Source organism: Sander vitreus, chromosome 5 (genome assembly GCF_031162955.1).
Source record: "Sander vitreus isolate 19-12246 chromosome 5, sanVit1, whole genome shotgun sequence".
Lineage (NCBI taxonomy): Eukaryota > Metazoa > Chordata > Actinopteri > Perciformes > Percidae > Sander > Sander vitreus.
This window is the reverse complement of record NC_135859.1, coordinates 13,618,633-13,638,805: the sequence shown is the minus strand read 5'-3', so window position 1 is coordinate 13,638,805 and position 20,173 is coordinate 13,618,633. Positions and strand designations below refer to the sequence as shown.

At 40.8% G+C, this 20,173-nt stretch overlaps 2 protein-coding genes across 4 annotated transcripts in view; both read right to left on the bottom strand.

The window, feature by feature from the left end:
* Positions 1–1,980, bottom strand: part of arb2a (ARB2 cotranscriptional regulator A) — a 159,592-nt gene extending 157,612 nt beyond the window's left edge. Inside the window, exons 1-2 of one of the 2 annotated variants that reach the window (XM_078250489.1) lie at positions 1,903–1,980; positions 1,062–1,202 (exon numbers count right to left, since the gene is read on the bottom strand). In XM_078250489.1, the coding sequence (XP_078106615.1) occupies positions 1,062–1,167 (106 nt within the window). In that variant the 5' untranslated portion in view covers positions 1,168–1,202; positions 1,903–1,980. Of the gene's footprint in view, positions 1–1,061; positions 1,203–1,739; positions 1,864–1,902 lie in introns of those variants that run through there. The other variant, XM_078250490.1, reaches the window with a different exon arrangement.
* Positions 1,981–7,642: 5,662 nt separating this feature from the next.
* The window catches only part of kiaa0825 (KIAA0825 ortholog), a 128,148-nt gene continuing 115,617 nt past the window's right edge, over positions 7,643–20,173 (bottom strand). For both annotated transcript variants that reach the window (XM_078250487.1, XM_078250488.1), the window contains exon 23: positions 7,643–8,209. In XM_078250487.1, the coding sequence (XP_078106613.1) occupies positions 8,026–8,209 (184 nt within the window). In that variant the 3' untranslated portion in view covers positions 7,643–8,025. The remainder of the gene's footprint in view (positions 8,210–20,173) is intronic.

The window sequence follows — 20,173 nt, the reverse complement described above, 5'->3', positions numbered from 1 at the left end:
AGATAAGATCAAAGGTGAGCAAAAATGAGTCACAACAGACACTGCTGCTTTCCTTCGCAGAATGTCAAAGTCAAATGCCGCAATCACAGCATCATAACCTGAGAATATCTAGCAACATCACCTAACATTACAATTTCATAATGTCGCCTCATTGTGTTAAGCTATCAAGCAACAGCTACGCCAAAGTCCTCCCTACTCCCTTAAACTGAAAAGCTTTTCACCATTCTTAAGTAGCATAGCAGGTGGAAAAGCAGATATTCCCATCAAATAACCACACCAAAAATGTCTATTAACATTTTTCTGCAAAATTCTATCAATCAAGCAAAAAAAAACACATTGATCTGCTAAAAGGGTGGGTAAATATGTTTGGCTCATGGTTAAGTCGAACATGATTTCCTGTCCTACGTCCCCCTTCTTGGGGCCAGCTAAATATAAACTGCGAAGTAAAACTTTCAGTTCATTGGATAAAATATATATAAACATTTTTTTACAGTCAGATAGCCCACATACATTTTAAAGGCATACAATCACAAATCAGCGTGAGATGAATTGCACATTCTTTTATAACAATATGAGACAAAATTAGGGTTTCTGTTACATTTATTCAAGTGTGACTTGTGCATAATATTGTTGGATTTCCCAAATTGTATTATCATTTTAACTCTAGTATGGTGTAATAGGAACTATACCTTATGTATAAACTTCATAGTGTTCAAGATTGTGCAAACGAGTAGGCTGGACACAATCAATGATATAAGACAACAGTCCATATGAATTTGTGTGCTAAGGTATCAGACAAGTCTGACACGTTGGTGGGCTTGCCTTTAGGTCGAGATAGGAGAAAAACTTAACTCGGGTGAAAGCAGCAGACATTTCATGGAGAGTCTGTTTAAATATGTGACAGAGAAACTGAAAACTGAAAAATAAATTAATGTTGAAATTCTAAATAAGGTCCATCATAGCAAAGTCTATGTGGCAATGTGGGTTTTTAACCTAACTTTATTTTTATTTTGTCTCCTCTTTCAGTATAGTTGCTTTTCAGAGTATCACTTCATGTTTACCTTTGAGTGCAGTAGTTTTCTCTCTGTCCTCCTGGCCAGCTATCTGGGCCATAGTGATCCACAATATGTACAGGGCTGGTGTGGCAGAGCAAAGATGAGAGAGCATGGGTCCTCCCCTCCCAAAGGTCACTCAGATGCATCCTGTCAAATGTGGGAAGAATAAGAAGTAGAACTCACCAATGATGGAGCACATGTACTGTGCTATATCATACTCTCACACTGTGCTATACCTCAGTCAGAGAATGAACCCTTCTTTATTTACCACAGATTATAAAGGTAATTGCCTCAAAGCTTGCTGCACCTGTAAGGTGACAGTGAGCCAACACAATATAACACTGTCGAATACTACACTCCTGTACAAGCTACACGCTTATAGCTTACTAAATAAAACGGAGCCGTGATAATACACACTGCAATAACACACTGGATAAACAACTAACTACAACTATTTGTCAACATTATTGCTATGAAACATGTAAGTGTTGGTACGCCAGCAGCCGTGTATTCGCCCAACTTTGCACACGTGCAACTAAATTAATTATGCAAACACAGCGAAGTTATTTTCGCTTTAAAACCACGCTGCAGGCAGTACAAAACATTCATTTTCACACGCTTAGCTACCTCAGACTGCTCTGTCATTCTCTCAAAAACAGTCAACATCTGTTTAATGTTTCGTACTCTCACAAACAACTCCCCGGGAGGTGTGCAGTCGCTCTACATGAAGCCACTGCGAGCAGGTACAGTAGGATATTAGTGTGCTTTTATTTCACAGTCAACGCATTTTGGAGAGGAACAGCTGTTTACAGTAGACGCATGCATGCTTTTTGTTCGACTCACGCACCATGAGTGTATGCGACTGTCCAGTTGCTCCTGCTTCCTCGAAATTTCTTAAACAGGAAGGACTCTGAGCAGTGCAGAGCACGGAGAGCGTGAAGCTTCCGGGTTACCGGGGCAACAGACTGGAAGAGATATTTAAAGAGACAGTAGCACAACAGCTGCTTCAATGGATACAGATGTTCTACCACTAAGGCTTTTTCTACTATGTAAAGTTTAATTGTGGAGTCCTACAAAGTACATTTGTTCTTTACTTGAAATTATCCATTTATTTACTCAATTGCATTTCAGTGGGGGGGGGGATGTACTTTTTAAGTCCACTACATTTATTTTACAGCTACTGCATAGTTATCAGGGGCTGACTTGGGAGGGGGGGGGTGGATTCAGGGGCTCCAGCCCAGGGGTTGATCCATAGACTATATAAGTGCATATAAGTATATAAGTATAAGTATATATATATATATATAAGTATATTATAAGTATAATATAACTATATAAGTATATAAAGCCAAACCATCTCGATCGCATAATAAATCAGGCAACCCACGAATATGGAGTTAATTTTGTTTCTTTATAACGCAAGCAAAAAATAAGTTTTGTTCCAGTGGCCACTTGCATTATTACAACAAAAAATCCCCCTGCAGCCCAAAAATGATTGTCCCCATACGCGTAGGACACGATTGAAAAATAAGCATGTGTAAAACTGTTGGCAGGACACCTCGAACTGCAAACAACATTGATTATGACTCTTTCTATTCTAAATATTTAATTGTTGGATTTTTTTTCTATTTGACAAACTTCCCTCTTGCCGAGCAAAGCGATTTAAAAACCTGTGACACCACCACGATGTAAAGTCTATGGGCTGAGCAGGAGCTCGCGGGCGGGGCCATCTGGAGAAACACTACTATTCAATGGGCTACGTATCACAGAGTAAACCTGGAATCTTAGAAACCTTTTTGGCCTATGTGCCACGCAAGCAACTCCATTAAACTGAATAGGTCCCATTTTGGGATCTGGTAACCAGTTATTATTAGACATCAATGTCATATATCCCGCCCCCTTCATGTGAGCAGATGGGACATTGGCCAAACTTAAAAATCAAAGTCAAATAAATGTTTTCCAAAGATGGTTTCTGTCATTTTAGGTAGCTCTTATCACATTTATGTTTGGTCAAGTTAAAATTTTTCTGATGAGTTTGTTTTTTTATAATTTGATATAAAAACGGTGTGAAACATCATGACTGACAGCATGGACAGCATATTGGTCAGGCAAGTGTACTGTATGAGTGGGACTTTGACACAGAGGTTCCACCACTACTACTGCCCAGACTCTGGCTCCAAAATTACAAAATGGCATCGCCATGGATGTATAATAATAACTGGATACAACGTTTGAGACGGGGTCCCGGTCATTCTTATGAGAGTTGCTCTGTGGCTCATGAAGTCCAAAAAGTTCAACTGCTGTATATGACATTACCCAGATGATTGGCACTGCTTCTGCTCTGTGCGGCCCATTGAGCAGGTGCTCTAAAGACCTCCGCTGGCCGAGCCGGCTACTTCCTGGTTTAGCTCTCTGCTAACGTGACTGGGGAATGTGACGCTCAAAAAACTGTATCCATAGATTAACAGACATGTCTTTCGCCATGCAAGACTATGGGAAAAAAGTCTTTTTGGGCCCCATGGCACATGATGGACATAGAAGTTGTAATTCTACTGTTTGGCCGCTATGTGAAATTGGCATCAAAGCCCAGCACACTTCCTGGGGGCCTGGGCAGCGCCCATTTCCGAGATATTTTGGCTTCACTTTTGTACAGTGGGAGGAAGTGGAGATGCATCGTCCATCTTTATTTACAGTCTATGCTCCAGCCCTGAATGTGTTATCAAATGCCCCCCATCTTTTAGGTTTTTAAAGAAATTTAATTTAATTGAATAAATGTTCTTCTGTTATGTACACATTTACTCTGCATTGTTGGAGATCCTTAATTTGCAGTTAACGCAACCCAGATAATTATAAGATGGATTCATATACACGCATATACACGATCCATAGTAAACAAGAGCTTGTGCACGAGAGGTAGGAAGCTTTAAGCATATACAATTATAACTCATTCCAGATGCCCAACAATTACCACTGTAATTGAGAAGTTATCAATGTTTGTCTAGGGTTTTTTTTAAGTAAAGAAAGATAATGAATGATGAACAATATGTGAGTTTGAATTCCACAAAACAGCGCTTCTTAATCTGAATATTTAGCTGGAACATAAAGTATGTTCCAGTGATGTGGAGTATTGCGGATAAAACTTAATTTTGAACAAACAAACAAAACATTTTGAATCCGGGACTTTAAATGTTGTGTATTATTTTTACTTAAGTAAAGGATCTGAATACTTCCTTCACTTCGGATAATGTTAATATGAGAACTCTCTCAATATGTTATTATTAAAGAGGATTGGGGCCTAGAAAATGAAAGGAGAAAAAAAGGTTTCTGGGATATTTTGAAAAACTGAAAAGATTGAAGTGAAGGTTACTGGACTCATGCAGGTGGAGACTCCAATGCCCTCTGATTTTGCATTAGGCTGTCTGGTTGACTCCATGCAAGTGTGTGCTTTTGTCTTAAGGGTATAATGCATTCTTCTCCCCTGACAGTCACTTTATATTCTGTGTTGCATAAGAGGAACTACATGACGCACTGATTACGTTAAATTATGTTTAATTCCAGCATCATTCTAATATTGTATAAAGTAAGAATACTGTAAATATATCAAGTCTAATACCTCTGCATGTTTACATGTGTCAATGCCATTAGAAGTGGAGCAGAGGGTGGTGCATGTGTGAGTGGCTGTGATTTGATAGTGGGAGTACAACATTATAGACATGGCGCTCATTTATCATGATAGTGTATGGTAAATGTTAGGGCTTTACGTCAGGATAGGCACACACAAGATTCTCTCTCACCTGGGCCTGTGTTGTGCTTTGGTGACTTGCATGGCAACTAAATTAACTTGATGTAAATCCCTCAAATAGGGTAAATATACACAGCCCTTTGTTTTAACATAATGATAGTAATTAGATCAGGCTGGCAGGAGGATTGATTTTCCACCTCTGGCACAAGGACATCAGTTTCCTCCCAGGAGAAGCTGTTGGGGTGGAAGTGTTCAGGACTGTTCTCAGGAAAACTGTCAGAGTGAAATGGATTAGAGCAAGCTACTTAAAGGAAAAGCATGATTTGATTGGTTTCGTGGTTGAAACTAGACCTGCCAGACTTACTGATAGGGTGCCTTACCAAACACCACCTGCCACACCCTGTTTACCTGCAACTGTATGACATGTGCTTTTATGATTCACAGAAACAGCCTACTGGTTAAACTACAGCTGGATGCCCTACTTCCGGACGGCCTCTAGAAGTTGGAGCTCTTTCTCAGGGGAGCTGAGCTACCCTGTTTCCTCAAGCAGAGCGCTGGAAATGCGACGAGGGGAGACCCAAATAAGAAACAGGGATGACATATTGTGGCATTGATATCCACTGAGTTTGACTAGTAAATGAGATGCTTCTCGCTCACTCAGTACTCAAGGCAGCACCTGAGAACCTTGATGTGCTTTTAAAATTAATGATGGTAACTTTATGGCAGAGCTTTTCAGGTTACTATGTCACGAGAGCTCGCATTAAGTCCATATTGTATAAAAAGACATTTTACAGGATATACAGTAAATAAATTGCTGCTAAATCTTTGCTACATTTTACTGTTAAAGGGGAACTATGCAGTTTTTTTTTTATAGCTTAATTTACCTTAACTGAACAGCTTTGGAGTCATTGAAATGGTTATATGACTTTTTTCGGGTTGAATTGTGGCCGTCTCGCTCCCCTCTAGTGCCTGTGAGCGGAAAAAACACCATTGCGACTTTGGGCCGGCGGGCCTGCAAATCCCATGCTGACCTGGCGTTCTCGCTGTTGCACTTGTAAGTATCTTTGGGATAAACTCTGTTTGTTGTTTGTTATTGTTACCTCAGGATGTTTGCTATTGTCTGCAAAGGTTTTTATTATGATCTGTCTGTACGGGCTTACTTGTCGTGCGTTCGCCGGCTTCTTTGAAAACAAATGCACATGACCAGAGGGAGAAGATGGGAGGGGGGGGAGTCGCCAACAAGTTTTTACGACAGTGTTGCCAAATATCTATTCCGAAGCTGTAGGGGGAGCTCTATAGAGAAACCGGCGAGCAAAAAGCGAGAAAACAGCGAAGAAATTGCCAAAACTGTATAGTGCCCCTTTAAATTTATCATATGACCGTATTGTGGTTGCCCATGTACAAAGTATTACCATGAGTTTGGAAAAGTAGCATCATCCTTGATGCGTGTATTTGATATAGTAGTTTAATAATTACTTTGTTTGATTATTTTAAATCCAGTGACAAATGCATTATGACTTGTTTGTAACTTTGAGGCCAATTAATAAGTAATCGGGACCTGACATGGAAATGAAGTGAAACCAGGGCACTCCGGCAGGAGGGTTGTCTTCCTGTAATGCTACAATGTTGGCTCACTACTTGCTGAAAAAAAGCTTGTTTTACTCAATGGGTGAATATACAAATAAAACCAACATGTTTCTGCTGCTGTGAGAGTTTGCTGTGGATAATGCACTAATATACTGAGGGTAATCAATTGAAATGGAAATCCGAGGAGTCAAACTGCTGTGACTGTTTATCCTGCATGAATATGTCACGATGAGCTCCGGGATTCGATAATGTTTATGTAAGGTTTGATAATCCCCGAATGAATACTGTAGAATGAAATATGCAATGTATTCTTTGTGATGAATCATTCTTTGTTATGATTTGTTGTGAATTATACTGCCAGCCTTTCTGACAGTTGTCTTCTAAACGCAATGGAAATACAAATAGGTAACCCTACAGGTACTTACTCTAGGAGGGATGGCGAGGGTGAAAGAAAGAGATCAAAGCATTTCTTTCACAGAACAAGAACAGTTTGGCTAGCCAAATGCTTTTTTTTTCTGCAACACCAAAATAAAACGAGTTAATTGATATGTCGAATACAGGACATTTACAAAGACTCATTTGTTGCCTTTTAGCCTTTGTTCAGAGTCACAGGCAGAAATCTGTTGCTGAACATTTAGTTGCCTATTGTATTCTCTAAGTGGTTTGGCGATCGCAGTCTTGCTTCATTTGCATTAAAAATCTAGTTAAGGAAAGGAACATCTCTCTCTGGAGCAGAAAACGTTTTCCCTCTGTCTCAAAGGAATTGCACAGTGTGTGCAGTAGCCTTTGTGAGCTGAAATTGTATTCCTGTTGATGAAAAAAGTACGATTTGTGTTGTGAACATCAGATGTAACACGAAAGAACATCTAATGTATGTATTCAAAAATGGAATGCTAACTCCATAGTCATAAATCATCATAAATGATGGATTGTACAGAGATCACACACAATGTCCAAGCATGTTTAATTGTTGAAGTAAGAATATCATTTTATTTCCACGTGTAATTCTAAAACATCTTATAAATAACTAATATAGTCTCTAAATAACTAAATATGGACAAACTTGGAAAAATATACTGAGCAATCTTATTACACGTAAAATACTGACTGATATTACATAGTCGGGCAGATGTTTGGGACACAGCGTAATCAAAACATACATCATCTTGCTTCCCAACCGTAATATTTGATGTTTGCTTTCAGAAACCAGGAGAAAGTATGCTGACACCAACGTCTTTACACTCACTGTCTCAAAATGATCACACAGTCCCATCTTGTCCCAGGCAAACAAATCCAGGCTCTCTATTTCCCAGAACTGATTTCTGGAGATGTGTTTCAAAAAGATGAAATGTGTCTGATGCAGCATTGAAAAGCACAGAAAGTTTGGCTGAGACGTGTGCATAAAGAGGGAAGCAACGTCTCCCTCACTCTTTTTGTTGTTCCACAGTTTCTTGTCCGCTCTCTCACTCATGTTTTCCTGCACACACATATGCAAACTCATTGCACACAGTGCATGCACAAACCCTATTACACCTCCAAATGTGCACACACATACACACACACTCTGCTACATTGAGAGCTGCAAGTGAGTATTACAAGCAAACATTTACAACATGATAAAAATTCCAACTGCCTGGGCTGTTATTGGGCAGCACTTTTATCGGATTGTTGCGTTTCCCCCTGGGTCTGCTTTGCCAGTGTCTCATCAGCTTCCGGAGGATCCTGCGGTCCCGGGCCGCAGCAGCAAACAAAATAGGCTTTCTGAAGTTCCTCTACCATAAATTTCTCTCCGTCTTCCAGCTCTGCATTCTCCTGCATCTCCCACCTGGAAAGCATAAAGAGACAGAACGTAAGCTGTTTGAATAGCGACAAACATTTGTCACTCAGGGTTAAATGAAAACACACATACAGCACAGAAGACATAAATGTGTCCTCCACAAGTTATGTTGGTGTATGAAGTGTGTGAGCGTAGAGTAACCCGTTGTCCAAAATAAATTCTCCCACACACACACACACACACACACACACACACACACACACACACACACACACACACACACACACCACAGACTGAAACACTTTCAGTCTTTAACTTCCCACATGGGAGTTTTCTTCTCTTTCTTCTTTCATGCTGTTTGGGTCAGTTTCACAGCAGTCTCTGCTCCTGTAATACACTATCAGACTTACAGTTTTGCACTCATGCAAACACACACACACACACACACACACACACACACACACACACACACACACACACACACACACACACACACACACACACACACACAATGAAGGATGAAGGGATGTTCTAGAGAACATTAAAACAGAAAAAAAGAAAAGAGAGTAGATGCTTTTGGCTCTCTGTAGGTCTCTGTGTTTTCCCCTTTCTGTCTATTTGATGCTTACTGTGGCTTAGTCATGATATATAGATAGCAACTGTTGAACTTCATACCAACTCTGTTCGGGTGACTAATTTTTGCATAGAGGAAATCCTCCTCATCTCTTGTTGCTTTCCCGTCTTGTTTAACTGCTTCTAGTGCTGCTTCAGTATGTCTCTCCATCGCATTTTCTAATTCTTCGAGCTCCAGAGTGAATGGAGGGCTTCAATATGAAGACATCAAGGGTAGTCACGTTGTAATTCACTCTGCGTATTTCAATGGGATCTCTGGACGAGTGATTGTGGTCAATCTAATCCATATGGAGAGCTGGCTGAAGGCTGTCTTTGAGCTGCTGCATCACACTCCCTCTCCGACGGAGAATTATATCTGTCCGACTGCAAATGATTGCATTTTCATTGCAATCTCTGCGTCTCCTTTTATCCTGCCCTGCCTCCCCTCCAATTCCTCACTGTATCTTCAAACGTGTACCATATAGTTGTGTTTTGTGAGTGAGGCGTACTTGTGTGTAAGAAGGAAGAGGAGGTAAAGTATATCACGCATGTGTTTCATGCATACTAAGAAGCGGGCCTCTCAATGCAGAGCCCTTTGATGAAGTTTCAGCCTCTGTCATAGTGTGTATCTGGACAAATCAGACATCCTCTTCCTCTGCTTCCCAACCGCTGTCAGTGTAGTAATTACCGTCTGTAAGGGGAGGATCTGTTTATGTAAATACGCAGATTTGACAAAGAGGTTCCATCTCATGTGAATGCATTCTCCCTCCGCTTACAACTTTGGTCACTATTTTCTCTGTTTTTCTGGTAATTTTTGTGTCAGTCTGGATCGCTCTCTTTACTTCCATCACAGAGTGAGTGGACTGTCTCAAGAAAAACAGAACAAAGGAAGAAGTAGTTAAGTCTGCCTCTTTGATGACTGCTTTAGACTCGGTTGGATGAATGCAGATGACTACCAGGGGCAGACAAATTGTCCCTATATTATTTTCCCAGTGACATTAAATTAAAATCAGTTCTGCTAAATAACCATTATGGGATACAAACACTCACACATACAAAACAATACAAATGTCACACAGTGTGCAAAACAAGAGCAGGAAGGGGAGTGAGGGAGAGCAGACAGCTATAGGAACGGCGGCCAATAAAGGAGGGAGCGAGAGAGGAAGGAAGACAGGAAGGTACGCTAAAGGTTTTTCAATGTTTAATTTTCAAATAGGATTAAGCAGAATGACATTTAGCTGAAGGTTACAGGCTCAGCATTGTCTTAGCTGATATTGATATGCAGGAGGCGCCCTGCTTGTCACCGGGACAAACACCGTTGATGAATGAGAAGCCTTTCCCCAGGAAGGTGTTAAGTGCAAATTTGAAATGAGAAAAAGGTAGAGGGAGAAAAAAAAAGAAGGAGCACACACAGACAGATTGAATTACCACGATAGTTGCCATGTATACTGTCACTAGATAATGTTGCCAAAAGTGTAAATTGTTCAGTGAAGTATAGGTTGCATATTGGTTGATCTCGTGCTGAAAATGAGCCAAAAAATAGGTGCTTTGCTGTGTGTATCTAATTTCAACAACTATAACACAACAATGCCTCTTAGAAATGCATAAGTAGGCTAAAGTTGACAATAACTTCACTGTATCCTCATTTCGGCAAGTTTTCCCCCGAAATTTACATCTTAATAAGGGAAGTCTTACCCTTTAATTCTTATGGGCTCTGCTCATTTCTCATGCATTAATACTGGAGCTGCTGACTTGGCTCTTCCTCTGAATACAGAATAGGACACACATATTAAGACTCATATATTTACAGGATTGATGCCACGGGAGATTGTCTCAGAGTGAGATGAAAAGGCTGGCTCAGATGTATTTCAACGTGAACATCAATGTAAGCTGTCCTAATCACGGGACGATGCAGGCATGAAATCGAGTGCATCTATCCTGATTTTCAGCTGATAATGAGTAGTGATGTTTGACAAATTAAGAGCATAAGCCCTGCTCAGAGATCATCCGGCGATCAACTTACTTACTAAATCTTACTCAGCGCACACAACAGATGAAACTTTGCCGTTCGGCTTCAGTGGCTCCCGGAGACAGAGGAAAACAAAAAGGAGATGTAAACTCTGATGATGGACAAAAAAAATATATCGACAGAGAGGGGAAAAGAAAAAAGAAAAAAATGGAGGAAACAAAACAGGCAGCGGTACAAGTATAGACTAAGTGAAAGAAAGTGAGTGAGCAGAAAGACAAAGTGCCAGAAAGATCTTGAGAGACAGTGGCCGGTGGTTTCCTCTGCAGCTGTCAGCGGGCTGAGTGGTTTCTCTCCGAGTGTTGTGGTGTTTGTGCTGCGCTGGGTGCCCTGCCTGCTCTGCCACTGGGACCGCTGTTTGTTTAAAAGGCTCGCCTGTCAAACAGAGAACGCCACCAACAGCCAGACACTCTGCTAAATGACTCTGACAGCAGCCCTAATCAGAGGCTTCACACATTGCCGCAGGGCCTGGAGGATCCATCATAACCCAAGCCTAAATATTTAAAGTGCTAAACTTTCCAAAGGTCAGGCCTTTCCATGCATGCCAGGGCGACATGTGTCAGAGTAGTAGGAAGAGAGGGACTGAACAAGAGAGAGGGAGATGGAGAGAGAGAGAGAGAGAGAGAGAGAGAGAGAGAGAGAGAGAGAGAGATTTCACTCTCGTGAGAGCCGTTTTCAGTTTTAGACCTTTGGAGTAAGGTTACTTTTATTGAAGAGACATAATGTTGACTGATCCTCACATCTTCAACCATCTCTTGGGGATCTCTTGGGGTTAAGATGAATTAAACAAGATTCTTTGTAAAAAAATAAACATTTTTCAGCAGTTCATGACATAAAAACAGGTTTGCAACTGACAAGAGAGTCCCTCACTAACCTACGTCTCTGGAAAAAAAGATGACCATTGATGTATCAAAACTTGCGAGTAATTTAAAAAAAAAACCTAGCTTTTAGACAGCACCGTGTAAACAGTCTTCCCAGAGAAACCTGGCGATGGACGAACCTTTTCAACCTGACCACAATACGTTTTAAGAATTCGAGCAGCTGCTTCTTGCTGATGTCAGAGTTTGAGGTTAGGTGTTTAAAGGTGATGAGTAAAGGTCAGTGGATCTATGTAGTTATTTGAAGGATATACAGTATATACTGCAGAAGGATGTGTATGTGTGTGTCTTCTTCAGACCTTGGGTAACCAAACTATGTCTATACTATCTCATTTCATGCTGACACTAGGCATTTGGTGTTACAGAGAAGCACAGTGAATGGGAATAAATCATTACAGGAGAGAGCACGGAGTCCTTAGAAAAGGTAAGAAAGCATTTGTGGTTTAGTTGTTCAGAAAGCAAAGTCACAAATAGAAATCAGTCCACATTTCATGTCAATCTACATGGTTCCTTGAAATAAAGCAGGACATTTTTTTTAACTAATGTTGAGTAGAGGGAGACAGACAGCGGTTGTACGACAACCTAAAAGAAAAAACGAGAAGCCATATAAAAAAGGAAACAATAAAGATAAGTTATTAGTTGGGAATAGATATTGTACATTAGAATCTAGTTCAGTTGGGGTAACTGACAAGTTCACAATACAGGGCAAGGGGGTCATCTCTTCAACTCAATTTCCATTGAGAAGCAAACATCCAATTCAATTTAGATATGTGCCTGTGCCATGAGCCAGAGGGAGATTGTAACTGACAGCCATTGGACAGCCGGCTGGATTTGAATATTGACGAGACAGAGACTTGACAGAGGGGATTATGCTCTACCTTCTGACTTACTAGCCGCTACACTGATCCATTCTATTGTCAGATCAATTCAGTGTCAGGTCTACAGTATGTCCGTGCGGTGCGCTGATGCCACTCAGTATTAGACCCTACCTGAGATCCATCTCAATCCAAACTGATGTCCACTCAAAAGCTACAAGACACACACAAGGCCAAAGGTATGCAATATCAAAGCAAATCTATTTCAAAGTAAACGTGAAGTGGTAGCTTTACTCTGCAGCAGCTGTGTTCAATATAGACAAACACAAATACATACACACACAAATGTTGTATTACAATAATTGAGAGGATAACCCTGCAACTGCTAACCTTTACCTTAAATCTTTCTAACTTAAGTAAGTCAATACTAGCCCTTTACATAGGCTGATTCTTTGGAGTACTTTCTAATCTTCTGATGACACACACACACACACACACACACACACACACACACACACACACACACACACACACACACACACAGTGTAACTAAATACATTTACTCAAATAATGTACTTAAGTACAAATTTTAGGTACTTTTCTTTTCCTGCCACTTTCTACTTCTACTCCACTACATTTCAGAGAGAAATATGGTACACTACATTAATCTGACAGCTTTAGTTACTAGTTACTTTACACATTAAGACTTTTGCACATATATATATATATACTGTATATATTTTCTGCACTGAGTACTTTTACTTTTAATACTTTAAGTACATTTTCCTGACAATACTTACACACTTTTACTTAAGTAACATTTTCAATGCAGGACTCACACACACACACACACACACACACACACACACACACACACACACACACACACACACACACACATCTGCATTGTCGGATTTTATGAGTCTTGAGGGATCACATTTGAGTGAAGCTCCAGTATTGTACACTTTAGCATCTCCATGTGCGTGTGTGTTGATGCTTATACGTTTGTGTGCGCGTGTGAATGTGTGGGTAAAATCCACAGTCTCATCCATGTCCAACCAGCCTTGTCTCCCACCCAGCACGCACCCTCTCATCTCGAGGGCCGTCGAGAGCAGGCAAGTCATAGGACTCCTGATCAAAGGGCCCCGGACAGATCTGTGAAGGCCCTTTGAAAGGACATTCACAGTTACACAAGTTGACACGCTTGTACGTGCTTTGGCGCAGGAAGACACACACACACACACACACACACACACACACACACACACAAAACTTCAAAGACACTGTTGTTTTAAACTCTAAATCCAGACACCACAAAAGGCCATTTTCTCAAATACACCACACACACAGAGATGCACACAAACACACTAACGCTGAGGAGTTCAAACACAGAGGGAGGCTGAGGAAGAGGGAAAGGACCGAAGATTTAAGGTCTCTCGACTGAAAGGTTACACTCTAAAAGGTTGGTGTACTTTACTTATATCTCAGTATCCTGTTGATTTGACTCATGTATGTAGTTTAAGTAATGTACTCATTGTACAGTATGCTGGACATGCAGGAGTTTTTTTTTAAGATATTCAAATTAAATATATTTTTAAATTTCTCAGCTACAATTTTATTAGTCATAACTACATTTTTGACATCTGCAGTCCTAAGTTGAAACTTATTGTGGGATAATGCTAATGTAGCTGGTATTAGTAAGAGTGGTAAAGCTAAGGTAAGTAAAATGTCTATGGCCATGCATTTTCATATGAGAGCCCGTTCACCCAAATTGAAAGTTGTGCCTGAATTCTCCGACTGATATGACCATGCATTCACACCATGACCACATATTACAAATCCCTCTGCGTGGCTGTTTCTAGCTCCTCACTATTCACTCCAGTCATTCAGGGGGGAAGTTTGTGTAAATTTGCAGTGGCTTAATTATTGAATAATTTAAACCATGCTCCAAATTAATGTAGACATTTCCATATTAATGTGTTTGCCCACCGATTCCACATTTATTTGTACTGCGGACAGGACGGTAGCAATTATCACAGCATATCATAGCAGTTGTGCTGGTATAACAGACATCATTAGGCTGCTTGTCCACCGCAGTGTGACTGTGAGTACTAGTCTATTGGACACAGTTTGGTGCATTCCTCAAATAGGCTTGCTGTGCTTCTGTGGGTAAGATCTATCAAATATTGCTCCGGGGAGAAAAAAGGTGAGGGGCCTTGTTTGTGTTTGACAAGGTGAGGGTCCAATTTAGAATCCTTGCTGTTTGTGAATGTATTATTACATGCAGACAACAGCAAATAACCAAACACCTGCCAAGTCTCCACAGCCAACGTCTGCTGGTCAGTGCAGCACAGTTAGCTGACTGCTCCACATAGACACTGAGTTCTGTCCCAGGAGGTTGACAGCTCTCTGCTCCTCTTATCTCCCCTCCTCACCTCCCCCATTTCTCCCCACCTCACCTTTCTTTTCTTCCTCTCCAGTCTCCCCACTGTTTGGCTCTTGTTAGGAGCTTGGCTGAGCAGGCTGGCACCTTTCACTGAAACAGCACCCAAGAGGAGGTTGTGACATGGAGAAATGCAAGCATGTGTGTGTGTGTGAGTGTGTGTGTGTGTGTGTGTGTGTGTGTGTGAGACCTCTCTCACTTGAGGTACTGTAAATCATTACAGCCAGACCCTTCGTTAAGGAAGCCAACCTCTCAGCCGCGTCCTGTGCATGCCTGACGACTGACACCACCTCTCAAACTCCCAACACATGGGGCATAACAATTATTTCCAAAAAGGAACCAAAAAGCGACTCCAAGTAAATCCCAATCCCTTTCTCCTATCTGATCAGCATCTATGTGTTTACAGTGTGTGATCTTTTGACAGGACTAAAATGAAAACCGATGCATGTATATCTGAGCATGGCAGCCTATTCTTATCTACCCCATATGCCTCATGACCACCCTCTTCCTCCTTCCATCACCTTCCTCTTGTATGTTACTGCAGTAACGATGGGGGGCCCTAAGTTAGTTGGGCAGTCAGTAAGTCATTCAGCCATGGCAGGCAGGTAGGCAGGTACCTGTTAACAGCTCCAGTGTGCATGCAGGTCTCTGGGATCAAAGAAACTCAGCAGAGGCAATCTGTCTTCCCCCATAAACCCAAAAAAAGAGTCTTCCCCCATGACCCAAAGAGAGAGAGAGAGAGAGAGAGAGAGAGAGAGAGAGAGAGAGAGAGAGAGAGAGAGCGAGAGAGGGATACGGGGAGAGAGCTGGATAAAGAGAAATAGATAAGTAGCAGGACGAATATAGAAAAAACGAAGGAAGGAAGGGCTATTACTTTAGACAAAAATAAATGTTCACAAAAAGATGTGCACATACATAATGTGACAATTAACATAATCTCATACACAAGATCAAATGATACTAAGGGAGACAAAGCCTCAAGACTAACCCTAATAGGTACTGTACAGAATGCGCTAAATATTACGGACTGTGTTTTCTGCACCACATGCCAGCTCTTGACTCTTTAGGGATTATCTTCATGAATTGCCTTTGTCCCAGTAGTTTCCCTGATTACTCCTCCGCTTCTTAAAATGGTTCCAGTCTATTTAAGGCCCATCACTCTTTAAGTGTCCCATTATAATATCACCTTAATTTGTTTTTGAATAGTCTGTTTTGTTTTAACCTGCAAATTTGTCCAGCCTTTGTCCCCCTTATGTCCATCATCTTCCTTCCCCTGCAGTCCACACAACATTCAACTGTCTCCAGTCTAAGATTACTTGTTGCTTTCTTCAGCCTCTCTCTGCAATCCACTTGAACCTTCAATACACTAGTCCAACGTCCTCTGCCACCAGATGCTCTGCAGCCCCTCCAAACTTCTTCCTTAAAGGCCCGGACACACAGAGCCGATAATCGGCCGTTGGACAGTCTGGCAAGGTCAGTGACTCGAGTCTGTTCGGTGTGTTCGGTGCCGTCGTCCGTCCTTCATTTTGGCCGATTTGACATCGGCGGGGCGGGCACTGCCGGCAGTTGGACTCAAACGACCCATCTGATTGGTAGAGTGCTAACCCGGAAACGGGGAGCGGAATGAGTGTGACTAGAGTCTCTCAAAATCTGACGAAAATCTTTTAAACTGACCTTTGTCGATCTGAAATGAAGACAGATTCAGCAACTGCATGGCCTATTTCTCGCTTAAAATGTTTTTAGAAACACATTTCGGTGAACTATTTCAGTACAATATGAGATCTTATTCTGAACAAGCCGCCATGACAGTCTGTCTTTGAATTTCCGGAGAAACCAGACCCATGTGATGCATTCATTCAATCAGCTGCCGGTTTTCATTTTTGGGCGACAATACAGATTAGCGCCGCCTGCTGTTATGGAGACGTATTACGTCTCGTCGCTTTGGTGTGTTCCGAGGCACTTTTTTGACCAACTCGGGGACACTGATCAGCCCAACTGCCTTTTCTGCCGACGTCTGGCCGTCGGCTCTGTGTGTCTGGGCCTTTAGAGAATGATAATCATTAAAGCCTCCCATAACATAGCGTCTCCCTCAGTGTCTTGTGTCTGCATTTGGGTCTACTTCTTTAAACGTTGTCACTAAATGCATAAAATATCACCCATGAATTAATGAACAAAGTGGATTCAGATAAACAGTCAGTAGCTTTAGATTTGTGCCCCCCTCACACACATGCACAAACACTGAGAACAAGCGTTCACTCATGCAATCTCCCCACTGAAAAGCCTACAGAAGGGAAAAAAAGTTGCTCAATGTGCTACCAGGAAATAGCCTATTACTTATTCAGTATTTTCTCTTTGTCATTTGTGCATAATATAAACTGTGAAATCTACTAAGGAGCGCTGAGGGTTGAGAAACTGTGACTTGCTCTCAGACAAAGGCCTCGCTCTTAGACATTGATCTGGCAAAACTTCTATTCAAACCCAGAATATATCATTTCCATAGCCACTATGAAAAAAATGCATATTTCATCATATTCTATATATACTTTTTATGGATTATGTAGTGGCTTATTTTGGTAACTTGCTTGTGCGGTTGATTTTATGTTGAGAGATGGAACTAAAGAGCAATGTTGGAATAAAACAGAAATTACTGGAACCCTGTCACAAAATTAAAGACCACATCGAGGCTAATGTCCCAAGTTAACTCTAAAGACAACATAACATGTCACAGCTATGACACAACATGCAACAACAGTTTCTGGGACATGAAATAATTGTGAGTGAGTAAGATCTTGGATTCCACATACAACAAAGTAGGTGCAGTATTAACACTGCAGTGCATCAAATCAAGTGTTACCTATTCACAGATAAACTATCTGACCAATCACAGAAATGTAATCCATGCATGCTGTAACGTAACTGCATAGAAAAGCAGTGATAAATCCTTCTGATTTAGTTGCATTGGGAATGTTGCTTAATATTATTGATGTTTAAAAGGTCACACTATATAGCTTTAGACAGGTGAACCCATGGTGATGTAGCTTCATCATTGCAGTTACTAAAAACGTTAACATCATGCACTGAGGTAGTGGCCACTCACGAATAATATGAAAGGTAACTGCCATAGATTTAAGGACTTTTTCTTCCACCACACGTCAGCAAAGAAAGGGCTCCTTTGTGAAGCACTTTGTTTTAAAAAAAAACGACATCATGTACCTAAATCATCAAATACAACACCTTTATTTTAACAATATAAAATCCATGTCAATAGTTGCAAAGTGTAGTAAAATTAGGGCCACCAACTGACACTAGTTGGTGTGGAAATCCTCACTGAGGGCCATACTGTTAATACAGCAGTGTTCAGGCTTCATTTATAATTACATTATTAGCAGTGGGCTCCTGTGGTTTTGCTGGGCCTGCAATGAACCGATTAGTCCATGCAGACATTGATCTCACCTCTCACTCTGTGTGTGTGTGTGTGTGTGTGTGTGTGTGTGTGTGAGAGTCTTTGGTTGTGGGTGCTCTGTAATTGTGTATCAGATCAGGGCCTTGTTTTCTTACCAGTTCAAACAGTTCACAGTTCTGCCATGCTAATGGCAGTTTTAGGGGGTTAAGGAGATAAATAAATCCTTGCTGTCACCTCATTTAAAATCAAATGGCACTTAATTATAGCTGTATGTGTTTTCAAACATTTTGCATAATTTATTGTTCTGCTCCATCCTAATCTCCAGATCCTTATCCCTTGCGCTCTATTTTACCCCCTCTGTCCTTATAATAAAATTATAATGCTCCCTCTCTCAGTTTTTCTTTCTCTTTCTTGCTGCCAACAGCAGTGTGAAAGAGATAAGGAAGGCGATGAAAGGACGTTTTCGAGTTGTGCCTCACCTTGTAGGGATTTGATGTTGTAAAGGTCTATTGTCAACTCAGGAGAGCATACATGCACACACTCACACACACACACACACACACACACACACACACACACACACACACACACACACACACATACACACAGCCCTCTGGCAGTGTTGCATTTCTTACAGCTAAAATACAAACATTGTCAAATTCTAAGAAAAGAGCGGGGTAACATCATCATTAATGATTTGGTTGCAGGCAAACATATAACAAAAAAAAACAAGTATAACATGCCGAAAAAGATTTTTTAACCTTTATTCATGTGATGTGGAGTTTTTCCTGCTTTGCATTCGTGCTGTACAAGCCCACGCTTTCATTTCTTTGTAGCACTAATGTGCCAGAAAAAGCGACGCATATTATTGGCATTAATGTACTAGTGCGGTGTAGGTCATAAAGGGAGGTGAGGGGCACTAATATGCTACTTTACTGGCTGAGGCTGCCATCATCAACACTAAATGTCAGATCACATCAGTCATTTTGTCTCTTTGGAGAGTAAATGGTTAAAAAGTAAAGTTGGCATTCTGTCCCGGTGACCTTGCCCATAACTCAATGAGAATTTGCCATGAGATTAAATGAGCAGCTAAGACAGTAGGACAGAGGCAGCACCTTCAACAAGGCCCTAATTAAAAACCATGCAAAATAACATTATTGACAAAGATAGATTTGATTTAGAAAATAAATCAGATTCATGTTATTCACCAAATACAGTAAATGTAGAGGAATTAGAGTCACTAATAGATTTGCCTCAAAATATTGACAACCAGTGTAGAGACAAAACATGGCACAGGCAGCCTTTACATCCATTACAAAAGTGAGAACGGACACTATATATAGTTAGTCACAGTGAAGTATACATCTCAGTTTACATTCATCATCACTATCACTTTGCATTCAGGGAGCATGGTGTACTGTATAGCTGCAGCTGCTGAAAGGGGGTGGTACAGTAATTGTCCGGCTGTACACTGGATCAGAAGACTAAGATTTAATCCTTATAATCAGTGGATTTTGATTCATGAGTGTTTACATCATTCAAGTAAATACGACATGTAAAGAGTTTAAATAAGCAAACAGAGGCGGCATCTGGAATGGTATCATTTTCACAAACCACTGATTACAAAAGCTAAGTAAAAGTAAAAGCTCCCACTGATTCGAGGAACCGGGGTAAAATAGAGCACAAGCAATAGCAGCATTTTTTCTTTCTGTACACAAAAAAACACAAAGCAGAACAAATTCATTCAAAATTCATTGCAGAAGTATCTTAATTTAGTCACCTTGGGCAGACAAATGCCTTTCATATAAGTTGGTGAAGAATCCTTTGTTGATGGA